The sequence below is a fragment of the Lissotriton vulgaris genome, chromosome 5 (genome assembly GCF_964263255.1).
Source record: "Lissotriton vulgaris chromosome 5, aLisVul1.2, whole genome shotgun sequence".
Lineage (NCBI taxonomy): Eukaryota > Metazoa > Chordata > Amphibia > Caudata > Salamandridae > Lissotriton > Lissotriton vulgaris.
In genome coordinates, this window is record NC_141693.1 from 1,801,242,959 (window position 1) to 1,801,265,620 (window position 22,662).

A 22,662-nucleotide genomic window follows, 5' to 3' on the forward strand; every position below is an offset into this window, starting at 1 on the left:
CAGTGTTATTGAAGAGTTGTTGCCAGTTCTTCACTGTGTTCCATCGGTGTTAATGGACAGTTGTTGCCAGTTCTTCACGGTGTTCCACCGGTGTTGATGAAGAGTTGTCGCCAGTTCTTCATTCTGTTTCACCAATGTTTATGGAGAGTTGTTCCAGGTTCTTTACTGTGTTCTACTGGTGTTAATAGAGAATTGTTGCCAGTTCTTCACTGTGTTGCACCGGTGTTAATGGAAAGTTGTTGCCAGTTCTTCACTGTGTTCCACCGGTGTTAATGAAAAGTTGTTGCCAGTTCTTCACGGTGTTCCACCGGTGTTAATGGAAAGTTTTGCCAGTTCTTCACGGTGTTCCACCGGTGTTAATGAAAAGTTGTTGCCAGTTCTTCACTGTGTTCCACCAGTGTTAATGAAGAGTTGTTGCCAGTTCTTCACTGTGTTCCATTGGTGTTAATGAAGAGTTGTTGCCAGTTCTTCACTGTGTTCCATCGGTGTTAATGAAGAGTTGTCGCCAGTTCTTCACTGTGTTCCATTGGTGTTAATGGAGAGTTGTTGCAGGTTCTTTACTGTGTTCCACCGGTGTTAATGAAGAGTTGTCACCAGTTCTTCATTCTGTTTCACCAATGTTTATGGAGAGTTGTTCCAGGTTCTTTACTGTGTTCTACTGGTGTTAATAGAGAGTTGTTGCCAGTTCTTCACTGTGTTTCACCGGTGTGAATGTAAAGTTGTTGCCAATTCTTCACTGTGTTCCATCGGTGTTAATGAAGAGTTGTCACCAGTTCTTCACTGTGTTCCACCGGTGTTAATGAAGAGTTGTCGCCAGTTCTTCACTGTGTTCCACTGGTGTTAATGAAGAGTTGTCACCAGTTCTTCACTGTGTTTCGCCAGTTTTAATGAAGAATTGTTGCCAGCTCTTCATTCTGTTTCACCAGTGTTCATGGAGAGTTGTTGCAGGTTATTCACTTTGTCCCACCGATGTTAATGAAGAGTTGTTGCAGGTTCTTCACTGTGTTCCACTGGTGTTAATGGAGAGTTGTTGCAGGTTCTTTACTGTGTTCCACCGGTGTTAATGGAGAGTTGTTGCCAGTTCTTCATTCTGTTTCACTGGCGTTAATGGAGAGTTGTTGCCAGTTCTTCACTATGTTCCACCGGTGTTAATGGAGAGTTGGATCAGATTTTGAATTGTGCCCCTGTTTTTGTCAATGGAGAATTGGATCATATTCCTCACTGTGCTCAACAGGGCCTGTGCTCTGCTTGGGTAAAGAGGGCAGCTGCCCAGAGCCCTGTGCTCAGGTTGAAAACATGGGGCCCACTTCTGTATAAAATGCATCACCATCAGCCAGCCACCTGTTCCTCCAGTGCGCCTCCCCAATCCGGTTACTTTAAAGCACTTCAATGCCTCATCAGGGGTAGTAAGCGCTATATGAATTCAATTACAATTACAAATGTTATTTTTAAGGGAGGTGTCTTGACCTCCCTGGTCCAAGGGCGTGGTGGCATTCCTGGGGGTGCAGGGGAGGGGAAGGAAAGCAGTGGATGAGGAAGTGGGCAGTAGCAAAGCCAACAATTGTGTTGTTTCACAAAGTCAGGGCTGGGGCAGCACCTCTTTTAAAAACCTGCCCAGGAGCCTTTCCTGTTCTTTATTCTTTGCGTTGCTAGGCAACAAAAGGGCCCCTTTGTTCTAAGGAGAGGTGGGTTGGGGGGAGATAGGAGCATCCACAAAAGTCTTGCATGGCAGGGCAGTGTTTAGCCAATCTCTGTTCTGTGGGTCCTGAAGAGCTGCATCAGGCAGCACGGTTTAATTATGGCCCCCCTTCTCTGGGCCTTGCAGTCAGTACCCAGTGCTGCGAGTGCCAGGACAGCCCCCCTCATTGTCCGCAGTACTACACTATTGCTGTGTGCCCAGGTGTTGAAACTCCCTCCCTTGGCCCTCACAGCACATCAAGTAGTTTATGGCAGTGGGGTACCAGGTAAAAGTCCTGGCATAGGCTCTATATTCTGTGATTCTACGCAAATCATTAGATCTTTCCATGTCTTAAAATCAAACCTGACGTTTTGTAACGGTATTGGAACTCCTGTAAAGTGCTTCAAAGACCTTTGCCGAGTTTGTGCTATATAAAAGTGCAACAAAAGGAACCACAATGCCACGACACAGTCACCTCACGTCTTGGCACTTTGGATTATGCATGACTTGCTAAATGGATGGGTAGAAGGATGGATGGATGGGTAGAAGGGTGAATGGCTGAGCATAATGATGGATGGCTGAGTGAATGGGTGGATGGATGAATGAGTGAAAGGCAGGATGGATGGATGGATAGACTGGTGGGTGGATGGACGGATGAGTGAAAGAGTTTATGGATGGATGAGTGAGTGAAAGCCTGAATAAGTGTTAGGGTAAATGGATGGATCGGTGGAAGGGTTGGTGGATTAATCGAAGGATGGATGGTTGAGTGAAAGGGTGGGTGGAGGGAAGAGTGAAATGGTAGATGGATGGATGGAGTGATAGGGTGGATAGATGAATGGGTGAAATTATTGTATGAGTGGGTGGTTGGATGGATGAATGCATGGACAAATGAGTAAAAGGGTGAAATTGAGGATGGATGAGTATAAGGGGGAATGAATGTATGAGTGGAAGAGTGGATGGACAGATGGATGGATGGATGGATGGATGAGTGAGTGAAAGGTTGGATGAGTGATAGGGTAAATGGATGGATAAGTAGAAGGGTGAATGGATTAGTAAACTGATGAATGGCTGAGTGAAAGGGAGGATGGGTGGAGTGAAAGGGTGGAAGGACGAATGACTGAAAGTATAGATGAGTGAAACGGTGGATGGATGAATGAAAGGATGAAGTTAAGGGTGGATGAGTAAAATAATAGATAGATGAGTGAAAGGGAAGGAGGAGAGATGATAGAAAGGAAGGATGTATGTATGAAAGTGAATGAATGGACAGATGGGTGAATGAATGAATGGATGAGTAAGTAAACGGATGGGTTAAAGCGTAAATGGATGGACGAGGGAAAGGATGGAGTGAAAATGTGGATGGATGAGTGATAGGGTGGATGATGGGATGGATACGTGAATTGATAGAGGGATGGCTAGGTTTGGATATGGATGGGAACGCAGAAGAATGGACGGACCTAATGATGAAAGACTGAATGATGAATGGAAGAATGACTGGATAACAGAATGTAAAGGTGAAATGGTGGCTATCATCTGGCGCAGAGAAGAATGAAAGAATCAATAGATAGTTTCTTGGATGGAAGAGACAAGAGAGCTCTTCTGGGGAGGGTTGCAATGACTTGCTTTGCTTGCTTGGGGACACTAGAGTTTTTTGGTTCAAAGTGGGAGCTATTTTAATTTTTGGGCTATTCCCTTGCCTATGTGTGACATGTCTGTATTTGCCATGTGTTTACGTATGGCATACGTATATCATATGAATTAAATTTTGAGTGCCACCCGACTGCTACTTAAATGTTACTCTATTAATTGTAAATTGAAGCACGTTTTGTTTTAGGTGTAAGGAGGGAGCCTTATAGTGACATGAGGTGGGCTTGATGTGTATATTGTGTTTGTAGCAATAGGTAAGGTGCCTAAAATAAACTATTCTCAGTGCCATCTTCAAGAGCGCTGTAGAGAAAAGCACCTTTGTGACCCATGTCAGCCAGGCAGAGGCTCTCAGTATGGCAAACTTACTGTAGCTCGTTGCAATGCCCGAAAAATAATATAAGCACTGTCGTTGCCAATAGGTCTCGCAGTAGGAAAGTTGGAGCTATTACAATTGCAAATAACAATGCCTTTTATTTTTGTTTTCATTTTAAAAACATAAAGGGCTTTGTCAGTTACAAAACCAATAGCTCCAACTTTCCTACTGCGAGACCTATTGTGCACTGCACAGTGCGTGTGTGAGTGGCGTTGCGTGTGTGAGTGGCGTTGCGTGTGTGAGTGGCGTTGCGTGTGTGAGTGGCGTTGCGTGGGTGAGTGGCGTTGCGTGGGTGAGTGGCGTTGCGTGGGTGAGTGGCGTTGCGTGTGTGAGTGGCGTTGCGTGTGTGAGTGGCGTTGCGTGTGTGAGTGGCGTTGCGTGTGTGAGTGGCGTTGCGTGTGTGAGTGGCGTTGCGTGTGTGAGTGGCGTTGCGTGTGTGAGCGGCGTTGCGTGAGTGAGCGGCGTTGCGTGGGTGATTGGCGTTGCGTGGGTGATTGGCGTTGCGTGGTTGAGTTTTACCCATTGTACTTAATCACACTTTTCTGCGCCCTGAAACCTATGTGGGTGGAATATGCAACTTATTCATTATAAGAAAAAACGAAATGAATAAATAAATACACAAGGTGGGCATATTTTGTGGGGAGGCGGGAGGGGGCTGAAAGAATGGGGCGAGCCCTAAAAAACAAGCTGCTGGGAGAGGAAAAGGGAGTGGGAGGGAGGAGGAGGCAACAGGCAGACGGCCAGAATGCGAGTCACGGCCTGACTCGCAAGTGAAGTGAATAATTAGGGGTGGAGTAACCAGAGCATGTGTGGATACAGATGTAATTAAGAGTGATAAGGGAGGAGGGGCGTGAAAGACGTGAGGGAAGCGAGTGAAGTGTGAAGCAGTGGGTGGGGAGGCAGGACAACAACTTCTTGAAGTTTAGCATTGTTAATACATTTTACAATTTGGACCCGAATAAGTGAGTCGTAGAGATCTCTAAATTCAGATGTGTTAACTAGATCTCTGAGAATAGCAAGATAACGTGTTATGCTTTCATTTTTTCCTTGAGCATCACCAAAAATGTGTGAAGTTCTAGGACTACATTAGTTTTCTCACCAAATGTTTCCTCCAGTTTCTTTAAAGCAATCCGGAAACATTGCCTTGCTCCCCCTCCTTTTTCAGCAACAGTCAGGTAAATTGTCAAAAAATCGTACTTTGGTACCCAGATTGTGAAGCAAAACGTATTGTTTGCACAAAGGGGGGCAACTTATCACCTCATACGGCGATTAAATAAGATTTGAATTATTGTATCCATGGCTTCCACGTTAGTGCAGGTTCTCAGCGATCACTTAGGAATGGAGGGCTGCGACATACTTTCAGCTGCCATGGTGGGGGGTTAAAATGAAAATAATGTGGACACGAGATCGGTTACAAGGGGAAGATGAAGAACAAATCTAAAATTCTGTCGCGAACAGAATATAAATGCTTTTAGAAACCGTGGTGGCAGTATACACAGCAATGCAGAAAATGGACAAGTATAGCCTGTTGCCACTAGATGGCAGTAAAGACTGTACAGTTACAGTGACTGGAAAAGGAGCTTTTCATACGAAATCATGTCTTTTAAAATACCGACAAAGGCATTGTGCATGAGGGGACTGGAACCCCAAATCGATATCTCTGGAACGCTCGGGGGAGCCGATTAGGAGACGAGAGCTGATCCAAAAACAATAAAATAAGGTATGTCATTGCCACATAAAAAGCATTCGAACAAAAGGTTGTCAGCTTGCGTCAGACAAAATAGAGCGAAGACTCTTGTATGGCTGCCCTGGCAAGTTGAGGGAGAAGTAAATGATAGACGGCTGACGTGTTTCCTGACATATACCGTACTGGAAAGCATGAAAGAAATGCTACTCTTGACAGGAAAGGGAGGAAAGACAGCACAAGCACAGCGGGGATAAAGTGCTTCTAATAACGAGGGGAGGCACCGAAGAAAAAAGTAAAGTTTCGGGAGAGCCTGGGGCGGGAATGCGAGCGAGGGGAGGCAGGCAGATTACGAGGGAAGCCGGATGGGGGCGGGAAAGCCTGGTGGGGGGGCGTGAATGCGCGAGGGGAGGCAGGCGGATTGGGAGGGAAGCCTGATGGGGGCGGGAGAGCCTGTGGGTGGGCGTGAATGCGAGAGAGGGGAGGTGCTGGTGTGGGAGGGGGGAGTTGCTGGTGTGGGAGGAGTGCTGCTAGGGGAGGAGAAGCCTGATGGCGTGAATGCGAGAGAGGGGAGGTGCTGGTGTGGGAGGGGGGAGTTGCTGGTGTGGGAGGAGTGCTGCTAGGGGAGGACTGGGCTGGGCTTGCATGCGATGCGCGTGCATGTACACGGGAACTGCATGAAAACCGCGGGGCTGAAAGCCCTTTGGTTTCAGGATGTTTTCGCCACATGAATTCTCGCTCCGCTCGATGCGCTTGCGCACATCGATAGGTCGCGAGACCTAAAAACTGACTCCCTATTTTAAGTCATACTTGCTGGCACATCCATAATGTGCCCCCTGTAATGGGTCCACTGCATCAATCCCTCCCTTAGTTCACCACCACAACAAGAGCTCTTTAGTAAGATCCACGCAGCAATACACAAGAGTATGTAAGACAAATTCTCCACGAATGAGTAAGGGGTCACCTTCCAGTTTCTAGCTAAGAAACTGAGCTGTTCTGCAGGATTCTTGACTTGAGGTAAAACCTAACTGCAGGTGTTGTTTCTGTGTCCAGATTATACTAAGCCCTAAAGTCTCATCGCATCGACAGAAATAAACAGTGATGGCATACTGCTGCAACAAATGCACACACACACACACTTGTGTGAACACAGTCACACCGAGGCTGTCCACTGCCTTATCCTCACAACTGGCTTCATTAGTGGTCCAAAATAGGTTCATCATCAAACTCTTTTCCGTTCACAGTAAAAGGGATTTATATGAAAACTGTAACTTTCACAAGCACAGATTTCCACCAGAGGAGGTCTCAGGTTGTTTTTTTATAGGCTATACTCAGTTGCATAATTTTTACCATAGTCATGCCATTCAATTAGTTTTCTGCAGTGCTCTAGAATTTTTATCATGGACTAATCCTGAAACAATCAGCTAACATTGAGTAAGGAAATCCATCTTTATGAGACCTGTTTCCATTCAATGTAATCACTTAATACAGCTTTGAAATAGATAGACTTATTTTATTTGGGTATATAGCTTTTTAGTTGCTATCCATGTTACTGATATCCACACTAGGTCACTTCAGCGATACCAGAGGAAATTTAAAATTCCTGTGATGTCACTTCTTGTGATGGCCACATACAAATTAGAGGGGTCTCACATCTTCCCTTTCGCCCTGGGCCCCAAAAATCTTAGGACCGGCCCTGGTGCTCAAAACATGATCTTAACACCTGGAGCAGGCCTGCCAGTGTACTCTATATATGTCAAGAGGGTTGTTGCAATATTAGTGTCAGAGGGGAGCTGGGACCTCATTGGGCACCTGTCCATTCCATGGAGTGGAGGCTGCTGGGGCCAGATGCCCTTCCATAACACCAGCTGTATGAACAGACTAGGCGGGCGCCTTCTCACCTTTATCGGTCTGTGATATCAGCATTACCACAGCAGGTGGCGATTATGCTGCAGCAGCTCTTTTATCACCCCACCCCTCCACTAGTGATGCGTCTTGGTTGCGGTGTTTCCACAGGGATTAGTTCCTTGTCAGCAGAGCCTTTTGTTCCCAAGACAGCAGTGCCTCAGCAGACAGCGATACAAGGTAAACTTCCTGCTGTGATAAGGCTCCAGGAAGTGAACTCTGCGTGAGTTAAGCCGCACAGGGCTCCCTATCTTAATGGTGGTAGAGGGAGGGCGGACTTCGGTCCTGCGCCTACACTGTGGTCATGGTGTTCCTGTGTAAGAAGAGGGCCCTGGCGTGAAAGAAAGGGCGGGAAGGGGCAGGGTCTTCAATTCCCTGAAAAGTATTGTAGGGGTAATTGTCGAAGTGGGAGGAATTGGTGAAGCACGACGTGCCCATACTTTTTTAATTTTTAGGAAAACAGTTCCCCTTCTTTCTGTGTAAAGATAACCCTCCCGGGACGGTTAATTCCGAGAACTGAAATGCTTCAGCTGCAGTGTAAGGCAAGGGATCTCCTGTGCTGTGAAACCTAGGGAGGAGCAGACAGCTAAACAAACCTTCTTGCCAGGGTGCCTGCTGCTTGAAAGAAATGTAAATGTCCAATACTGGTTATGCTGTAAATGTAAAGGGTGCCTGGAAGCCAGTATTTGGCCTTAGTTTATGGAATCACTTGATGCTTCCTGATACCAGATATATTCTTTTTGGTGGTATTGGATAGAAGTTACCAGCTGAGCTGTGAAGTGTGTGCTTTTTAAAGGCACTTAACCCAGGCCCCTACTCCTCAGGGTCTGCTGGGCATGTAATAGCCCCGAACTATTATCCACTACTCCAACCAGGAATAAATTCCGTGGCTATCCGGTTACAGACACATTAGCTAATAGAGGTTTCATAAAGTACGATAGTGCATTTTCCACTGATTAACCTAACGTGCATTTATTTAACATTTAAGCTATGTGTTGTTTTATAAGTACATACCTAGAGATGAAGGACCAAAAAAAGTTACAGAATATTTAGTTTTTTTTGCCACGCATTTTAACCTTGCCCCACACATTCTGCTCAGCACCACAGTTCCCTTACATTTTTTAAATTACTTCGAACGCTGGTTAGGGGGCGTTAAATCGAGTGTAACAGGAATATTACAGCAAGTCTCGAACAACTGCAGCATCGCTTATAATTAAGGCTTCCGGTTTTCAATTTTTTCTAATTTTTACAGATAAATACAGACATAAAACAATGGGTTTCCTGTCTGTATTTATTTTTAAAAGCGGAAAAATACTGAAAATAGTGCTTCTTGTGAGAAGCTCTCCATGCTGTCTTTCATGAATTCTATGCAACAGCTGAACAGGCAGACAGCATGAAGAGTTAAAATACAGGATGAGATTTCCTTAAATACAGCCATACGCTAACACATATTTGTAGTATAACGCTAATATGGACCTGTGAGTGTAGTCTTTTGTTAGACGTGGCTACTTAGTTTTCTAAAATGTGAAAACCATCCATGTTTGAGTGAACGTCTAAGAATGATATAAACACAGAAATATACCATTTTACAGCTACATTTATTCTTGAAACACAAAATATATATGGATAAATATCAATAAGATGGCCAAAAAAGAAATATGGATAAATACAGACAGAAATGTTAAAAGAAAAAATGCCTTAAAACCCGGAGCCCTACTTATAATGCATGATCTACCTTCTATATACACCTCAGAACGTTTTATTGACACTGAAACGATGAAAGTCCGAGTCAAACCCTCCAGGATTCGAACATGGTAGGGCCTGCTGCGGCACACAGCTCTGGCAGCTGAATCCATGGATCCCAATTACGGATGAAGGCGGAGAAATAACGTTATCATTTGAAGATGGAAGGCGGCGGGGGCAGGCTATTGACCCCGGCAGGCGCCAAAGCATAAAATCCTGCCAAGGCAGGCTAAGTATGTACTTACACCAGTGGGAAGCGTAATAGCCAGTTTTTGGAGAGCGAGTGGGCGATGTTCTGTACACTCGTGACGCTGTAAATTAAGTAGCAAGGTAGTCGGAATGTGGGGCCTGCTGATGTTCAGCTGTAGGCAGCCGAAAATGAAGCAACAGCGACACCTGCTGGACTAAAGGTGCATAGCACTTGCACTGCATATCAGCTTGTTTCAAATTTAGAATTTTGTGGACAGGTTCTTTGTTGCACCTGTGATGAGTACCTTACACGCCACCACCCCTCGGTCCTGAAGTATTCCATCGACGAAGTCCCCTTTGACTCCATCGATGGAATGCTTTTTCTGACTGGCCAACGGACCAGGGTTCGTCGAAGACAGGAAATTAGATTGTATGCCCAGTTTTTCCTGTCCTTCAGTTCACCGGTAATGCTACTCAGTGATTTGTTCGGCTGCAGAAACAGCATGATGTATCGCTTCCATTTCAGAAAGCTTGTTCTTTGATATATTTACTTTACTGGACACATGATATTTTAATTGCTGGCTTTTAGCTTTTTTTTATTTATTTAGGAAGCAAATCATATTTGTATTCGTATTAGCCTACTGCTATTCTCTAATCACCCTTGAAATGTTGTTTTGCTGTCTTGACAGCATCTTGTTTACATTTTTTTGTTCACAAAGTAAACGTGCACACATGCGCCTTCTTTCAGCTGCGTTAACAATACTGAGCAGTTGTCAACTCAAAAGGGCCATATTTTTCTTTTTATTAATTTTCAATGAAAATGTCACCTTCTTGCTTCTTTTCATAACACTCTTCTATGAGGGTACATCCTAACAGCTAATTTTGTTAAATAAAGGGGCCTACACCTAGTTTCCATACACTTGTAGCCCAAGAGATAGCTTCATTATGGATTTTCTTTATAGGACACTTTGGAACATCACACAAAATCACCCAACTTTTACTAAACAGTTCCTCTAACAAACAGCCAGCCCTATTTTCTTTGCCATTGCATGTTTAAGAAAAGTGAGTTATATTAATTTTGCCAATGCTTGCCTATGTTGTTAAAGTTTGTGTTCATCCTTCATGTACACCATTGTGCCTTGGCATAGGTGGAATGAGACATATTTGGAGCTGCAACAAATAAACAAATATAATACAGAATTGGTCCTACTTTTGGCAGATGACAGATGTGAGGCACGGGGGGTGGGGGGGGGTGATTGAGTGATTTTCCCAGGATCACACAGTATAATCAAGTATGCGCCCCATTCACCATCATAAATGAACTGCAAGCACACTCACTGTACCTAGTATTTAGGTTGTACGTCAACTCTTGAGGATGGTTTGCCCCTAGAGTATCAATTTTCCATTTGAAGAGAAATTATATACAGCCAATTCAAAAAACTGGGCCCATATAAACACGCGCCCATAAAAGATTGACCAAAATGATAGAACTGTAAGAAATATTAAACAGAAGAGATTTAGACTTTGCAACCACAAAGTTCTCCATCGCAAGCTTTTAGGGTACCTTCTCACCCCTAGTTTCCCCAGATAAATGTGGAGTCTTTGACTGCTAAACATTGAATGGAGAATTTGTTTCTCTCTCGCTCATGCTCTGCCTTCCTCTCTAAGTTATGAAATCTCACGACTGTATATGCAATGAATATGAAACATGAGGTTGAAAATTTAAATGTAAAAAATTAAGTAGCGGTAAATAAAACTAGGATCTATGTGTATAAGCATAGAGGAACCGATCCGACTCTGACGATTTAACCCTTTCGATGCTCATGACGAGCTCAGCTCTTCATGATGCACGGTTGAGCTGTGCTGATGACGAGCTGAGCTCGTCATGAAATGATGGAAATGACGAAAAGTCAGCATAGGAGGGGAAAACACCTAGCAGCCAAGGTGTTAAACATGTACCTCGGTGCATCACATATGACAAGTTCTATAGCCAGCGAGGGTTCCCTTGCCTTCGCATTTCTCAGCTAGCGAAGCAGGGTGCATTGTCTCACTGGCAAGCCAGCATTCAGATGGAATTACTGCATGTTTTCTTCTGAGCGGGAGTACAGGCAGACCTTCAGACCCAATCCCATGTCTCCCTTTGGTTGAGTTTTTGGTCTGGCTGGTCTCCAGCTTTTGCCTGACCTTCTTTCCTCTCACGTAGGTCTTTGCAGAGGACCAGTCAGATGTAATGACTAACCAAACTAAGGGGGTCATTAGGATGGCGGACGGACCTGCGCCCGTCCACCACCCCCGAGGTAGAGGGACCGTCTGCATGGGCAGCGGCGGTCCCTCCATGCAAATTAGGATGTGACTGCCACTATGGCGGTCACATCCCATATCCTTAACCTTGCGGCGGGTGCTGCTTGAAGCAGCACCCGCCGCAAGGTTAAAAATGCATGTATTACATTTACATGCACAAAGCGGCAGGCACCGCACGGTGCCTGCCGCTTTGTTCATGTAAATGCAGGGGGGTACCATAGGTACCCCCCATGTGCATCCCCACCCCCTGACACCCTGGGGGCCCGCAACGGCCCCCAAACTGAAAAGACCACATGCTTTTCCACGTCGGCTTTTCTGCCCTGAAAAACCATGTTTCCTGCCCCATCCTAATATGGCTGGCGGTGTCGGATAGACACCGCCACCATATTAGAGCTTTTCCGCCACGGTCGGAAGGTGACCGCGGCGGAAAAGCGGCGGACGGTTTTCCCATCCGCCGATGACCCCCCAGCCATTCTAATCTGGCGGGTGGTCTTTGGAGGCACTGCTGCGGTGATTCCGTTTCCTCCGGGCCAACGGTGGCTTCCGCCGGCCCAGAGGATGCGGAATCACCGCAATCCTAATCGGCCCCTAAATGCCTGATCTCAGTTTGGCAGAAGTGTTACTCCATCACAAACGTGACAGATATCCTGTCTGCCGTATTATATTTTGATTATACCCTATGGCACTTGGAATTAGGCACCCTGAGTAACCCCACCGGCAAAGTCGAAATCAGGCTCTACGTCATTTCCTTGTCCTCTCAGCCCAACCACTCTGGTTTTGTCATGGTAGACTAAGCTTTTATCATCTCAGGTTTTACAAGCTTATTTTATTAACCACCATTCTGATGCTCTGATTGGCCATCTCCTGCTAGGACATGGTGTGCAAATGGATGCGTGTTCTTTCAGTAGCAAAATCAACCATCATGAATTACCACAATAGTAAAAAATTAATTCTGTACGAAACGGAAGATACATTCTCATGGAGAGTTGGAGATGATGGTGTGGAAACAGTTGCTTTGCTTTTCCAGAACGTGAAAACAATCTGCAACTACACTTTGACAGCATGCATACTAAATAGGCCATAGTGGGGGATCTTCCCATGCTGCCCCAGGGACTTTTCCCTACAGAACACTGTAGTGAAGTTATCCATGTTTATCAATCAATCAATCAATCAAAGCATTTATATAGCGCACTACTCACCCGGAGGGTCTCAAGGCGCTAGGGGAGGGGGAGTCCGCTACTGCTCGAACAGCCAGGTCTTGAGCTGCTTCCTGAAGGCCAGGTGGTCCTGGGTCAGGCGGAGGTGGGTCGGGATGGAGTTCCAAGTCTTGGCGGCCAGGTAGGAAAAGGACCTTCCTCCTGTGGTGGCTCTTCGGATGCGGGGGACGGCGGTGAGGGCGTGGCCGGTCGATCGAAGCTGGCGTGTGGGAGCGTAGAAGTTGAGGCGGCTGTTGAGGTATCCTGGGCCTTGGTTGTGTAGGGCTTTGTGTGCGTGGGTGAGGAGACGGAAGGTGATTCTCTTGTTGACCGGGAGCCAGTGCAGATCTCTCAGGTGTCCGGAGATGTGGCTGCGATGGGGGATGTCCAGGATGAGTCGTGCTGAGGCGTTCTGAATCCGCTGGAGTCTCTTCTGGAGTTTGGCGGTTGTTCCAGCGTAGAGGGAGTTACCGTAGTCCAGACGGCTGGTGACGAGGGCCTGGGTGACCGTCTTCCTGGTCTCGGTGGAGATCCACCGGAAGATCTTACGTAGCATGCGCAGGATGTTGAAGCACGACGAGGAGACGGCGTTGACTTGTCTGGTCATGGAGAGGGAGGAGTCCAGGATGAAGCCCAGGTTGTGTGCGTGGACTGTTGGTTTGGGTGTGCTGCCCAGGGCGGGGGGCCACCAGGAGTTGTCCCAGGCGGAGGGTGAAGGTCCCAGGATGAGGACTTCCGTCTTGTCCGAGTTCAGTTTCAGGCGGCTGTTCATCATCCACTTGGCTTGACTTATGGTTATAACAACTTTCAGTTGCTTCATTGCTCTACATTGTGGTGCTTTTGTACTGCTCTGCTGTTATACTGAAGAAGTAGTTTGGAGTCCAGGCGCTGATTTGCCATGAATCGTTTAAGAGTTGTGCGTTATGTTAGTTAGAGTGAGAGAGTGTTTATGTTGGGGAGAATGCTAACAGATAGATTTACAGTCACAATGCACACGCTAGATAACTTGCTTGTAATAAACCGAACAGCGTACTACAAAACTTTGGATTGTTATATAATTTATACACTTAAGAGAGTCCAAGAGCCTGAGGTTGGAGTTTGCAAATCTTCAAGTTTCATAATTGAATAGTCTTGGTTTGTTCAGAAAGCTCAGATCTTGCTGCAATTGCTGCTTAACGTGAGCTCTTTCTTTCTCTCTTTCCTTTCTCCCTTAGGTACCTTAAGGAGAGCCGGTCGGAAGCCCAGCCCGGGGCCCTCCACTGCCTGCCGGACCAGGGCCTGGCACTGCCCTCTGCACATGGCAGCCTGCTCTACCCGCTAAAGTCAGCCAAGCTGGCCACCTCCGGTTCTGCTGAGCACTCCGCAGTCAGGACCCCACCCAAGTACCTGCTGAGCAAGGACCCCCCTCCCACCTCGTCCACCAACACTCAGGAGCCTACAAATCCAGGGACTGCTGCTGGGAACGCTCTCGCGAGCCCACCTGCCAAGAAGAGCTGCGATGCCTCCACGATCACAGGTGGGTGTGTGGGCAGAGCCCTTCTGCAGCATAAGTGGTACTGCAGTGTGTGCCTTGTGTTCTAATAACTTCAGACACTAAGGGTGCTGCAAGTCATCAGGTGGGCTGAGTGGTTTTACTTCTGCAAAAAGAACAATTGATGGATGGAATGCTGAACAATGTCAAATATTCATCCCCAGTACAGAGATCTGGACACAAATCCATGGGTTAATGCTCCTCATGCCATTTCAGTTTGGACCCAGTCATTTGCAAATCAGACTTTACCCTGCGCCCAATGGGAACAGTCCAGCCAGAACTGCCAGGCCAGGACCTCCCTGAACCGAAAACAAGCATCCTGGGACGAGTTTTGGGGTATCACCCTTCACCAGCCAGGACAACCTGACTCCGGTGGCATGGTGAGTACTGGACCTACATCTGGGCATATACATCTCACTAAGGGAGACAAAAGCAAAAAGAACAATTGATGGACGGAACGCTGATCTAGGGCTCACTGTGCTACTGGAATCAAGCTATACCTGGCTGAAGAGCCCTAACTAGGGCAAAACTCGTCCTGGGTTGCTTGTGTTCCAGCTCTGGGAAGACCTGTCCTGGCTGTTCGGGATGGACTGTTCCCATCAGGAGCAGGGTCAAGACTGATTTGCATATGGCCGAGTCCAAACTCAGGTGGTATGGTGGGTTAAAATGATGGATTGGGATGCAACCCGAGTGATTGCCAGTGGCTGAGATTAATTCAGGCATTACATCCATCACCCTATTGTTTTTGGTTTCACTTCTGGTCATAGGCTTATCATTTTTTTTCGTGCTAATTGGCACATAAGTCAGTATGTGATTACTGTTGAATATACCCTCATACTCCTCAAAGGCTTTAGGAACTTTACCTTGTATTTCAGTTTTTTAAAAACATTCTGTGATGCGGTCAATAAATTATTAATCTGTTCCTGCCATTTCTTCATCATTTTCTCTTTTCCTTCATTTATTTTATTATTCCGTTGTGCCCTGAGTTGTCCCTTTGGTGGCATTTATCACTTTCCAAAAACTCTAAATAAATAAATACATGCGAAAGGAGAGGCCCATTTTGTCATCTCCTAATTTCGGACCACTCTTAGTCTGAGCGAATTCTTTACACCTTGTCCAAAAGGCAAATTATGAAAATCTTGCACATTTTTATCGAAGTCTATACCTGCCGATAACACATAGACAAGCTTAAACCTTTCTTGCATGTGTGTACACTCTTACTATTGCAAATCTTTGTGTTCTCTAAATTCTGCTAAAGTCTGCGTCTCAAAGCACTTTAAAGTAGCTTAAAGGTAGCACGTTCAAAGTAAACAAATCTTGCAAAACAAGTAAATAAATACCTCTTTACTTGGGTTGCTCTTTCCCAGCCCTCTCCAGGTTAAGTTTCAGACAGGATGCTCCTCCCCAGCTCTCCCCATCCTTAAAGGACACATTGCTAAAAAACACAAAGACTGCCTAATATCAGAATTCGATGCTAAAGTAAGTCAAAGTTCTTTTTTTTCACCAGTAAGTGAGTTCAGAATTGCTGTTAAAGCCCTCTCACTATTGCATCTGAGTGGGAATAATGCCTTATTCCATGGCACCCCATAGGAACATTCTGAAGCACATCTCATCCTGGGCCTGACGAAATATGATTGCATCACCCCATTGCTTAATTTGAGCTGGGGCCCATGTCAGGAGGCCACTGCAGCTGGCACCACCCTTTGCCCCACAACTATCTACTATCACACTCCCCCAAGCGTGTCAAATCAAACTATTCTAGTCCTCCAAAACTAAAAAGAATGGCTCCGAGGCAAGTATTAGTCATTCTTAAGGCATATTGAATTGACAAACAATTGTTGCTGTGCTCGTTTGTTAATAAGACAAACAGTGTTACCATGTGGCAGTCCATCATAAGAGATGGTGTTGACAATTAAGTGTCGTTGTCAAGCACCGCAAACCACCAGCTCAATTAAGCACTGCATCTCCCCAATCCTGATGGAACTCCATTGGCTTTCTTTGCTGGCCCACACCATCTTCTAAACCAGCTGCATCATTTCAAAGCTATCACAACCAACACCCCTGCTTATCTTGTAGACAAGCTCACCGTCTTTGGTGAATCTTGGCACACCCACCACCAGGACATCATCAGCCTGCAGTCTGAGAAGATTAAAAAAAAAAAAAGACAGTCGGCCTTTTACATCTATTCACCCAGGATCTAGTACATCATCCGAGTATCCATCACAACCACCCAAACTGCTCCAATTTAGGAAAGAGTTGAAGACTCACCTCTTTAAAGAATACTACATCACAGTGCATTAACCATGCACAACCCAGCTTTCTCCACTGTTACTTGTTGACTTTTTGCATGTCGTTGACCATGTTATAATGTCCCACTGCATTTTGGCTAAGTTAGAGCTATAGAAATAACACATGCATACATGCAAACATACATGCATACAATGATGTGAGGTCACACAGGGAACCATTTTCTGGTAATAGTTCTCCTCCCTAGAGATATTATGGTACAGAATATAATCGTAGTGTAAAAAGAAGGCTTAAAGTATGAGGATAAATGATACCATTGGGTAAAGGTAAGACCACACATACAATAAATGTAAAGCATACAATTGCACTATACTTAGAACAAAACACAATCGCGTCTTCCCAAATGAGTCACAGGCAGAAGCTGTTGCGAAGCTCAATTTTATTTGTGATATTTGTGTATTTTGCATTATTTAAAAAAAATACATTATTAAATGTGGCATTAGGCCCTTTCGCATATTTGTTGCTGATGGGAAAGTGGTGCAAGCAGTTCTTTTGCTGGTACCCTGGATGACATATTTCTTTATGCAAGGCATCTACTCATGCAAAAATATCATGCGAGATACCGGCGAACCACATTTAATTCTGTTTGCACAATTTAATGTAATTTGTACAATATATCATGGAAGAAATTACGTAATTTAACACAGTCCTAGTTTTTGCAAGCAAAAGCCCACTTTGTTGCCCACATGAATGAAAGCTGAAACTGTCAGTCTGAGATAGATGCCATTAAATACTTCCAGGTTTGCTGCTCTCAGAGCATGTCAAATATATCAGTGACTGCTAAGTACCATTGAGGTTAAATAAACATCCTGTTTTTAGGTCCTCCGTTAAGCAAGATCTTTTGATTTAACTAGAATTATTTGTATGGCAAACCTCTTATGGGGCCTTTCAGCCAGCCCTGCACATTCATTAGTCTTTTGTTGTGTCATTCAAATTTTTTCAGCCTACTGCAGCATACATAACATAGGATAAAATAAAATGTGTATTTGTAAAGCGCACATTCACCGCTACGGTTATCTTGGCGCTGAATAACAGATGTTGTTACCCAACTCAATGGTACTCATTTTATTGACCTCAGATGGATGAAAGGCTGAGTGGACCCGCCGGGATTTGAACCTGTGACCATGAGGTTGAACACAGGTCCCTGCAGTCAACGCATTAGTTCACTGAGCCACCATACCCAGCAAGGTGTAGTGTATTAGCAGGCTTCAGCCATTGGCGAATTTTCCCTGTGAGTGACAGTATTCTACCCTTTCACAAGGAGCACAAACTAGTTCCCATATAATACAGAGACTACTATGGCAATGTGTTCTTTTTGAGACCAATGTTTTTTAAGATTGATGAGAGCCCAGCAGCTTCCCCAACAATAACGTTTTGCAAAAACCTTAGCAAAACAAGAATTGACAAAGCCAAGTGGCTGACAACCAACTCCAGGCCTGCTTGGTTTTGCCAAAGTTTGAAGGTTTGCTGATCGTCTCCCACTGTTAGGTCTCTTTAAGCAATATCTTTTCCCGCTGTTAGCTCTCTTTAGGTAATGTCTGCTCCCCAAGTTGTCCAGTTCTCTTTTAGATTGTGAGAATTCTTCCATGGCTGTTTTTCTTCCTATGTTGCTTCAACTGTGCAGCACTCACACACGTTGCTAACTTTCCCTTTAAGGTGATTGTTGTTGGTCCTGTCTGCTAACTCTTCCAAGTGGACAGAATTCTCCCCTCTAAAGTGCTACTGCTTTCTCTAGTGTTTAAGGCCCTGCCGCAGGGTTGCTAGCTCCCTGTTGAAGGAGCTAGCCTTCCATCAGCACTGCTAGTGCTCCTACTCATCTGCTAGCTCCACGTCGAGGCTGCTAGCTTTTCCTCCTAAAATTGACAGCTATGCCTTGAGGTTGCCAGCAATTCTTTGGAGCTGCAGGCCTTCACTCACACTGCAAGCTCCTTCAGCAATTCTACTTGGGAGTCGAACTAGCCTAAAGGCAATCAGGCAGTGCTAGATAGGCTGGTCGGACAGGTTAGTGTATGGGCCGTGTTTGGCTGTTTGTGGGTCAGTTTTTACTGTTGATTTCCTTCATATTAAAGCAAACATTGCCTGCAGCAAGCTCAAATACACACAGTCTCACATTATTTGCAAAATACTTATTCAGCATGTTTTTACTATGTCAAAACTTCCCAATTTGCAACCATGGCCCACTTTTTTAGCTTTCTAATTCACTAATGGGTGCCACTTTTATTTTGGCACCCAGATCCATTTTCAGTCTCAAGCCAACCCTGCTCTACTTGGCAAATGAGGCATGCTGATAACCGGTCGAGGTCATAGGGATAGAGGCCACAGTGTAGATGCATCTGGCTGGTGCTCAGCAGTCCAAGCATGTAGTGATTGTCAGTGACAAACACAGCCCATCTGCATGACTTCCAAATCAGTACTGTTGATCTGGAGTAATAAGATATTTGTAAAACATGTTGCTTTCTCTAAGCAGCATGTTTAGACACCAAAAATCTACCCAGCGACCCAGTGCACAGCCCAGAGCACCCAGGTGCCAGGTGCCACAGCTAGTGTCAGAAGGCAGATCAGTGGTGGATGAAGGAGGTTAAGACTGATGCAGGAAGGTGGTGTGGTGGCACATCGCGAAACCTGTCAACGAACTGTGTGCTCTACACAATGGGCCAATGAGAAACTTCCAAGCAAGGTATGCTCTCCATATTGGTTACTGCAGTTGGTGATTTACATGGGAGCATCAAACTGCTTGGCATTGTTGGTCTCTGACCAGGATTGGACTGGCACTGATAATAGCTTCGGGCACTAAAATAAAAGTGGCTCCCATTGGCAAATTAGATAGCTAAAAAAAGTGGGTTGAGTTTGCAAATTATGGCAGGTTTGAACTTGCAAAGAAACGCTGTATAAGTGTTTTGCAAGGTACGGAAGACTGCATAGATTTGAGCTTAATGCAGGCAATGTTTGCTTTAATATGAACAGTAAAACTCGGCCCAGCAGACCATAAAACAGGCACGCAAACCACCCAAAAAAAAAATGTCCCTCCCATACCTGTCAGACCGGCCCTTCGGACGCTGCCTGATTGCCCTAAAGGCCAGTCCAAACCGGTCTCTGACTTCAACCCAGGTGCTTAAGCTGAAGCTGTCCAGGCCTGGGCACTCTCTTCCTAGCTTGATGTTGTTAGTAGGTGCTGCCCAGTCTCTTCCTCACTCACAGAGACTCATGAGTTTGGGTAACGAATAATAACAGAATGGGCCATGCGCCCTACCAGGCCAGCAAGTCACTTACAGTGCAGTTGATGGCGTACGCAGCTCTTTCTTTGTTTCTCGTCTTGAATTGAAAAGTGATTATAGAGATATTATTATCAGCACACATATTACAAGAGACCCGTATGGGGTGAGGAACTAAATCTCTCCTCACCGTAAATCTCATACACTTACCATCAAGGTTACTTTCCTGCACAGCCATATTCAAGAGTGTGTCTGCTAATCAGATAAACTCAGTGGCGACTCGTCCATGAGGGCGTTTGGGCACCGCCCTCCCCCCTGCTTTCTCGCCGGGCGAGAAGGCAAACAAAGGTAGTTATTACCATAATAACTACCATTTGTTTCTGCCTTTTCGCAAGGCGAGAAAGCAGAAGTTCCTGTGGGCGGTGTTACTCGAGGGCAGGGGGGAGCGGCTTGCCCACTGTTGTTAATACTGTCTGTTTGGGTAGCCTGAGAGGCTACCAGACAGTATTAAAACAGTAGGCAAACTGCTCCCCCCTGCCCTTGAGTAACACCTCTCACTCTCCCTGTTTCTCTGTATGCTGCAGCATACAGAGAGAAATGACGTGGGTAGGGCAGCCGGCCAAGCCAATCATAGCGCTGGCTGCGGTGGAGGGGAGGGAGGCTGCCTGCCGCCTTCTGATGACGAGCTCAGCCCAGAGGTCGGAATTCTAATACAACGACGGCGGGAGTCGGAAGTCTGGAGCCTCAGTCAGGACTTAAGAAAAGCGGGAAGCCATTAACTAGGCCAAGGTAAGTTTGTTAATATTTATTGGCCATTCTTTTCCGGGATAATCTAAGCTCGACAACAATTAGGCAAGTGCTGTTTGGATTCTTAAGGATATAAGTAGTGTTTGCATTCGTTTGCCTAAGCAGCATAGGTTTGTGTCTGTACTGTTCTTTCAGTGTTATTCATGAAATGGTGTTTTTTTTAACTGCTTCATAAGCTCTGGTTTTTAGGCTTCACCTTCTGGCCTGAATATTATTAAGGAGTTGAAACCTAGCGATTTCTACCATCTGAAGTGCCCTGGATGTAAATAATGTCTGGCAGTCTGTGATCTGCTAACATCCTTTCTTTCTGCCACGCTCTCAGGTGCAATACATAGGCCTGGTATATCTCTGCTCTCTCCACCCACTTGGTTTTCTATCCCGGGAAATATGTACAGCTCTTATTAACTCCCCCTGGCGCAGTGGCGCATGATCCGTGCTCTTCAAGCATCTCAATTCAAATAATAAACCGTATGAAAGTAGCACACGCGCTCACCAATGGTCTCAACCAAGGCAAATTAACTGCCGCAGGGAAACACAATAAAGCAACAAAGATGTTCAAAGGTGCCAGTATAACGAAAGGTGATTTCTCCGCGTGTAGATACTCTGCTGGTTTTCTCTCGGTTCCACAAACGGATACGAAGCGTCGCCAAGCATGTTGGAAAAGCACCACTGGCATTCTGAGCATCACCAAGCGTGTTTAAAAAGCACTCTTAAAAAATACTCTCCCTTTGTACATCAAAACCAGCCTTACCCTTATCATTTTTCGTAAACTCCTGAAAACTTGGTTATTCAACCAATGACACTTTGGTTAGCTTTTCGCCTCAGAAGTCCGATATGCGCCGAGACACCCTCGGGTATTTGTGCGCAATAAAAATCTCAAAAACATAAACATAAACCACCAGCATACTGAGCATCAACAGCATGTATGAAAAGCCCCACTGGCATACTGAAATCAACAAGTACGTTTGACAAGCCCCACATGCAAACTGAAATCAACAACATTTTTGAAAAGCACCACCAGCATACTGAGCATCAACAAGCGTGTTTGAAAAGCCCCACATGCATACTGAAATCAACAGCATGTTTGAAAAGCACCACCTGCAGACGGAGCATCACCAAGCATGATTGAGAAGCACCACCAGCATACTGAGCATCAATCAACAAGAGTGTTTGAGTAGCACCTCTGGCATACTTATGCAGTACACTGGGCACACTGAGCAGCCCAAGTCTGTTTGAGCATTGCCCTATCGGGCTGGTGGCGTGTTATGCATGGGTTGTGCATGTGAGCAACAGCTTAGCATACTAACACCTTGAGCATCATATTGTAGCAGCACACTAGAATATCTGAGCAATAGTTTGATATCATTGGCCACACCCAGAATAACTGACAGAACCTAGACATGTATTGGAGTATCCTAGCATACAAATTATAACTTTAGATGGAATTTTATTTTATGGCAGAGAAATTTTTATCAGTTGTTACCCGACTTGGAAAAGGTGATTGGTTTTACATCCCCTTACATAGTATGTATAGCTTATGTTGTTTCACTTGTCATAAAACATACAGTGGGTTTGTTTTCCATGCGGCAAACAAATTTGAAAAACCCTGCTTCTCTGGGCCACAAATGTATCCTCTGTTCATCCAATGTTTTGATTGGGGACACCATTTTCCTACTGGCAAATACATTATTTGTTTCCACACATAAATTATTGAATTATAATTCACATGGACACTGTGCCAGACCCCCAAGTGTTGCGCTCCTTATGCGATCCTCTGTAGAACTGCCTGATTTTGGAAGGTGAAACATATTACACCAGTTAACTTTAAAAATGTATAGGTGGCAACATGATGCCATGACTCCATCCGTTTTGTTCACTGTGCTCATTCGTGCAGCAACTGCTTTTGTCTACTGGTTTGAGGTCCAACTCTTGTTGCTAACTCCCCTTCCTACATTGCTAACTCTCTGTCCTGGGATTCTAGTTATCCTAAAGGGCTACTCTCCTGGAATATATGCGTTATCATGAGGTGAATAAAAAAAAAGAGAAAAGAAAATCACCATACAGTTAGGGTCCGAGGTACAATACATTTTAC

The 22,662-nt window shown here is 45.3% G+C and overlaps 1 protein-coding gene across 4 annotated transcripts in view; it reads left to right on the plus strand.

Annotated features, from left to right (window-relative positions):
* The window catches only part of HAP1 (huntingtin associated protein 1), a 505,788-nt gene that overhangs the window by 324,175 nt on the left and 158,951 nt on the right, over nt 1-22,662 (plus strand). For all 4 annotated transcript variants that reach the window (XM_086924163.1, XM_086924164.1, XM_086924165.1 and 1 more), the window contains one exon: nt 13,928-14,229. Coding sequence is in view for 1 of the 4 variants with exons in the window: in XM_086924162.1 (XP_086780288.1) it covers nt 13,928-14,229 (302 nt within the window). In the remaining 3 variants the exon portion in view is untranslated. The remainder of the gene's footprint in view (nt 1-13,927; nt 14,230-22,662) is intronic.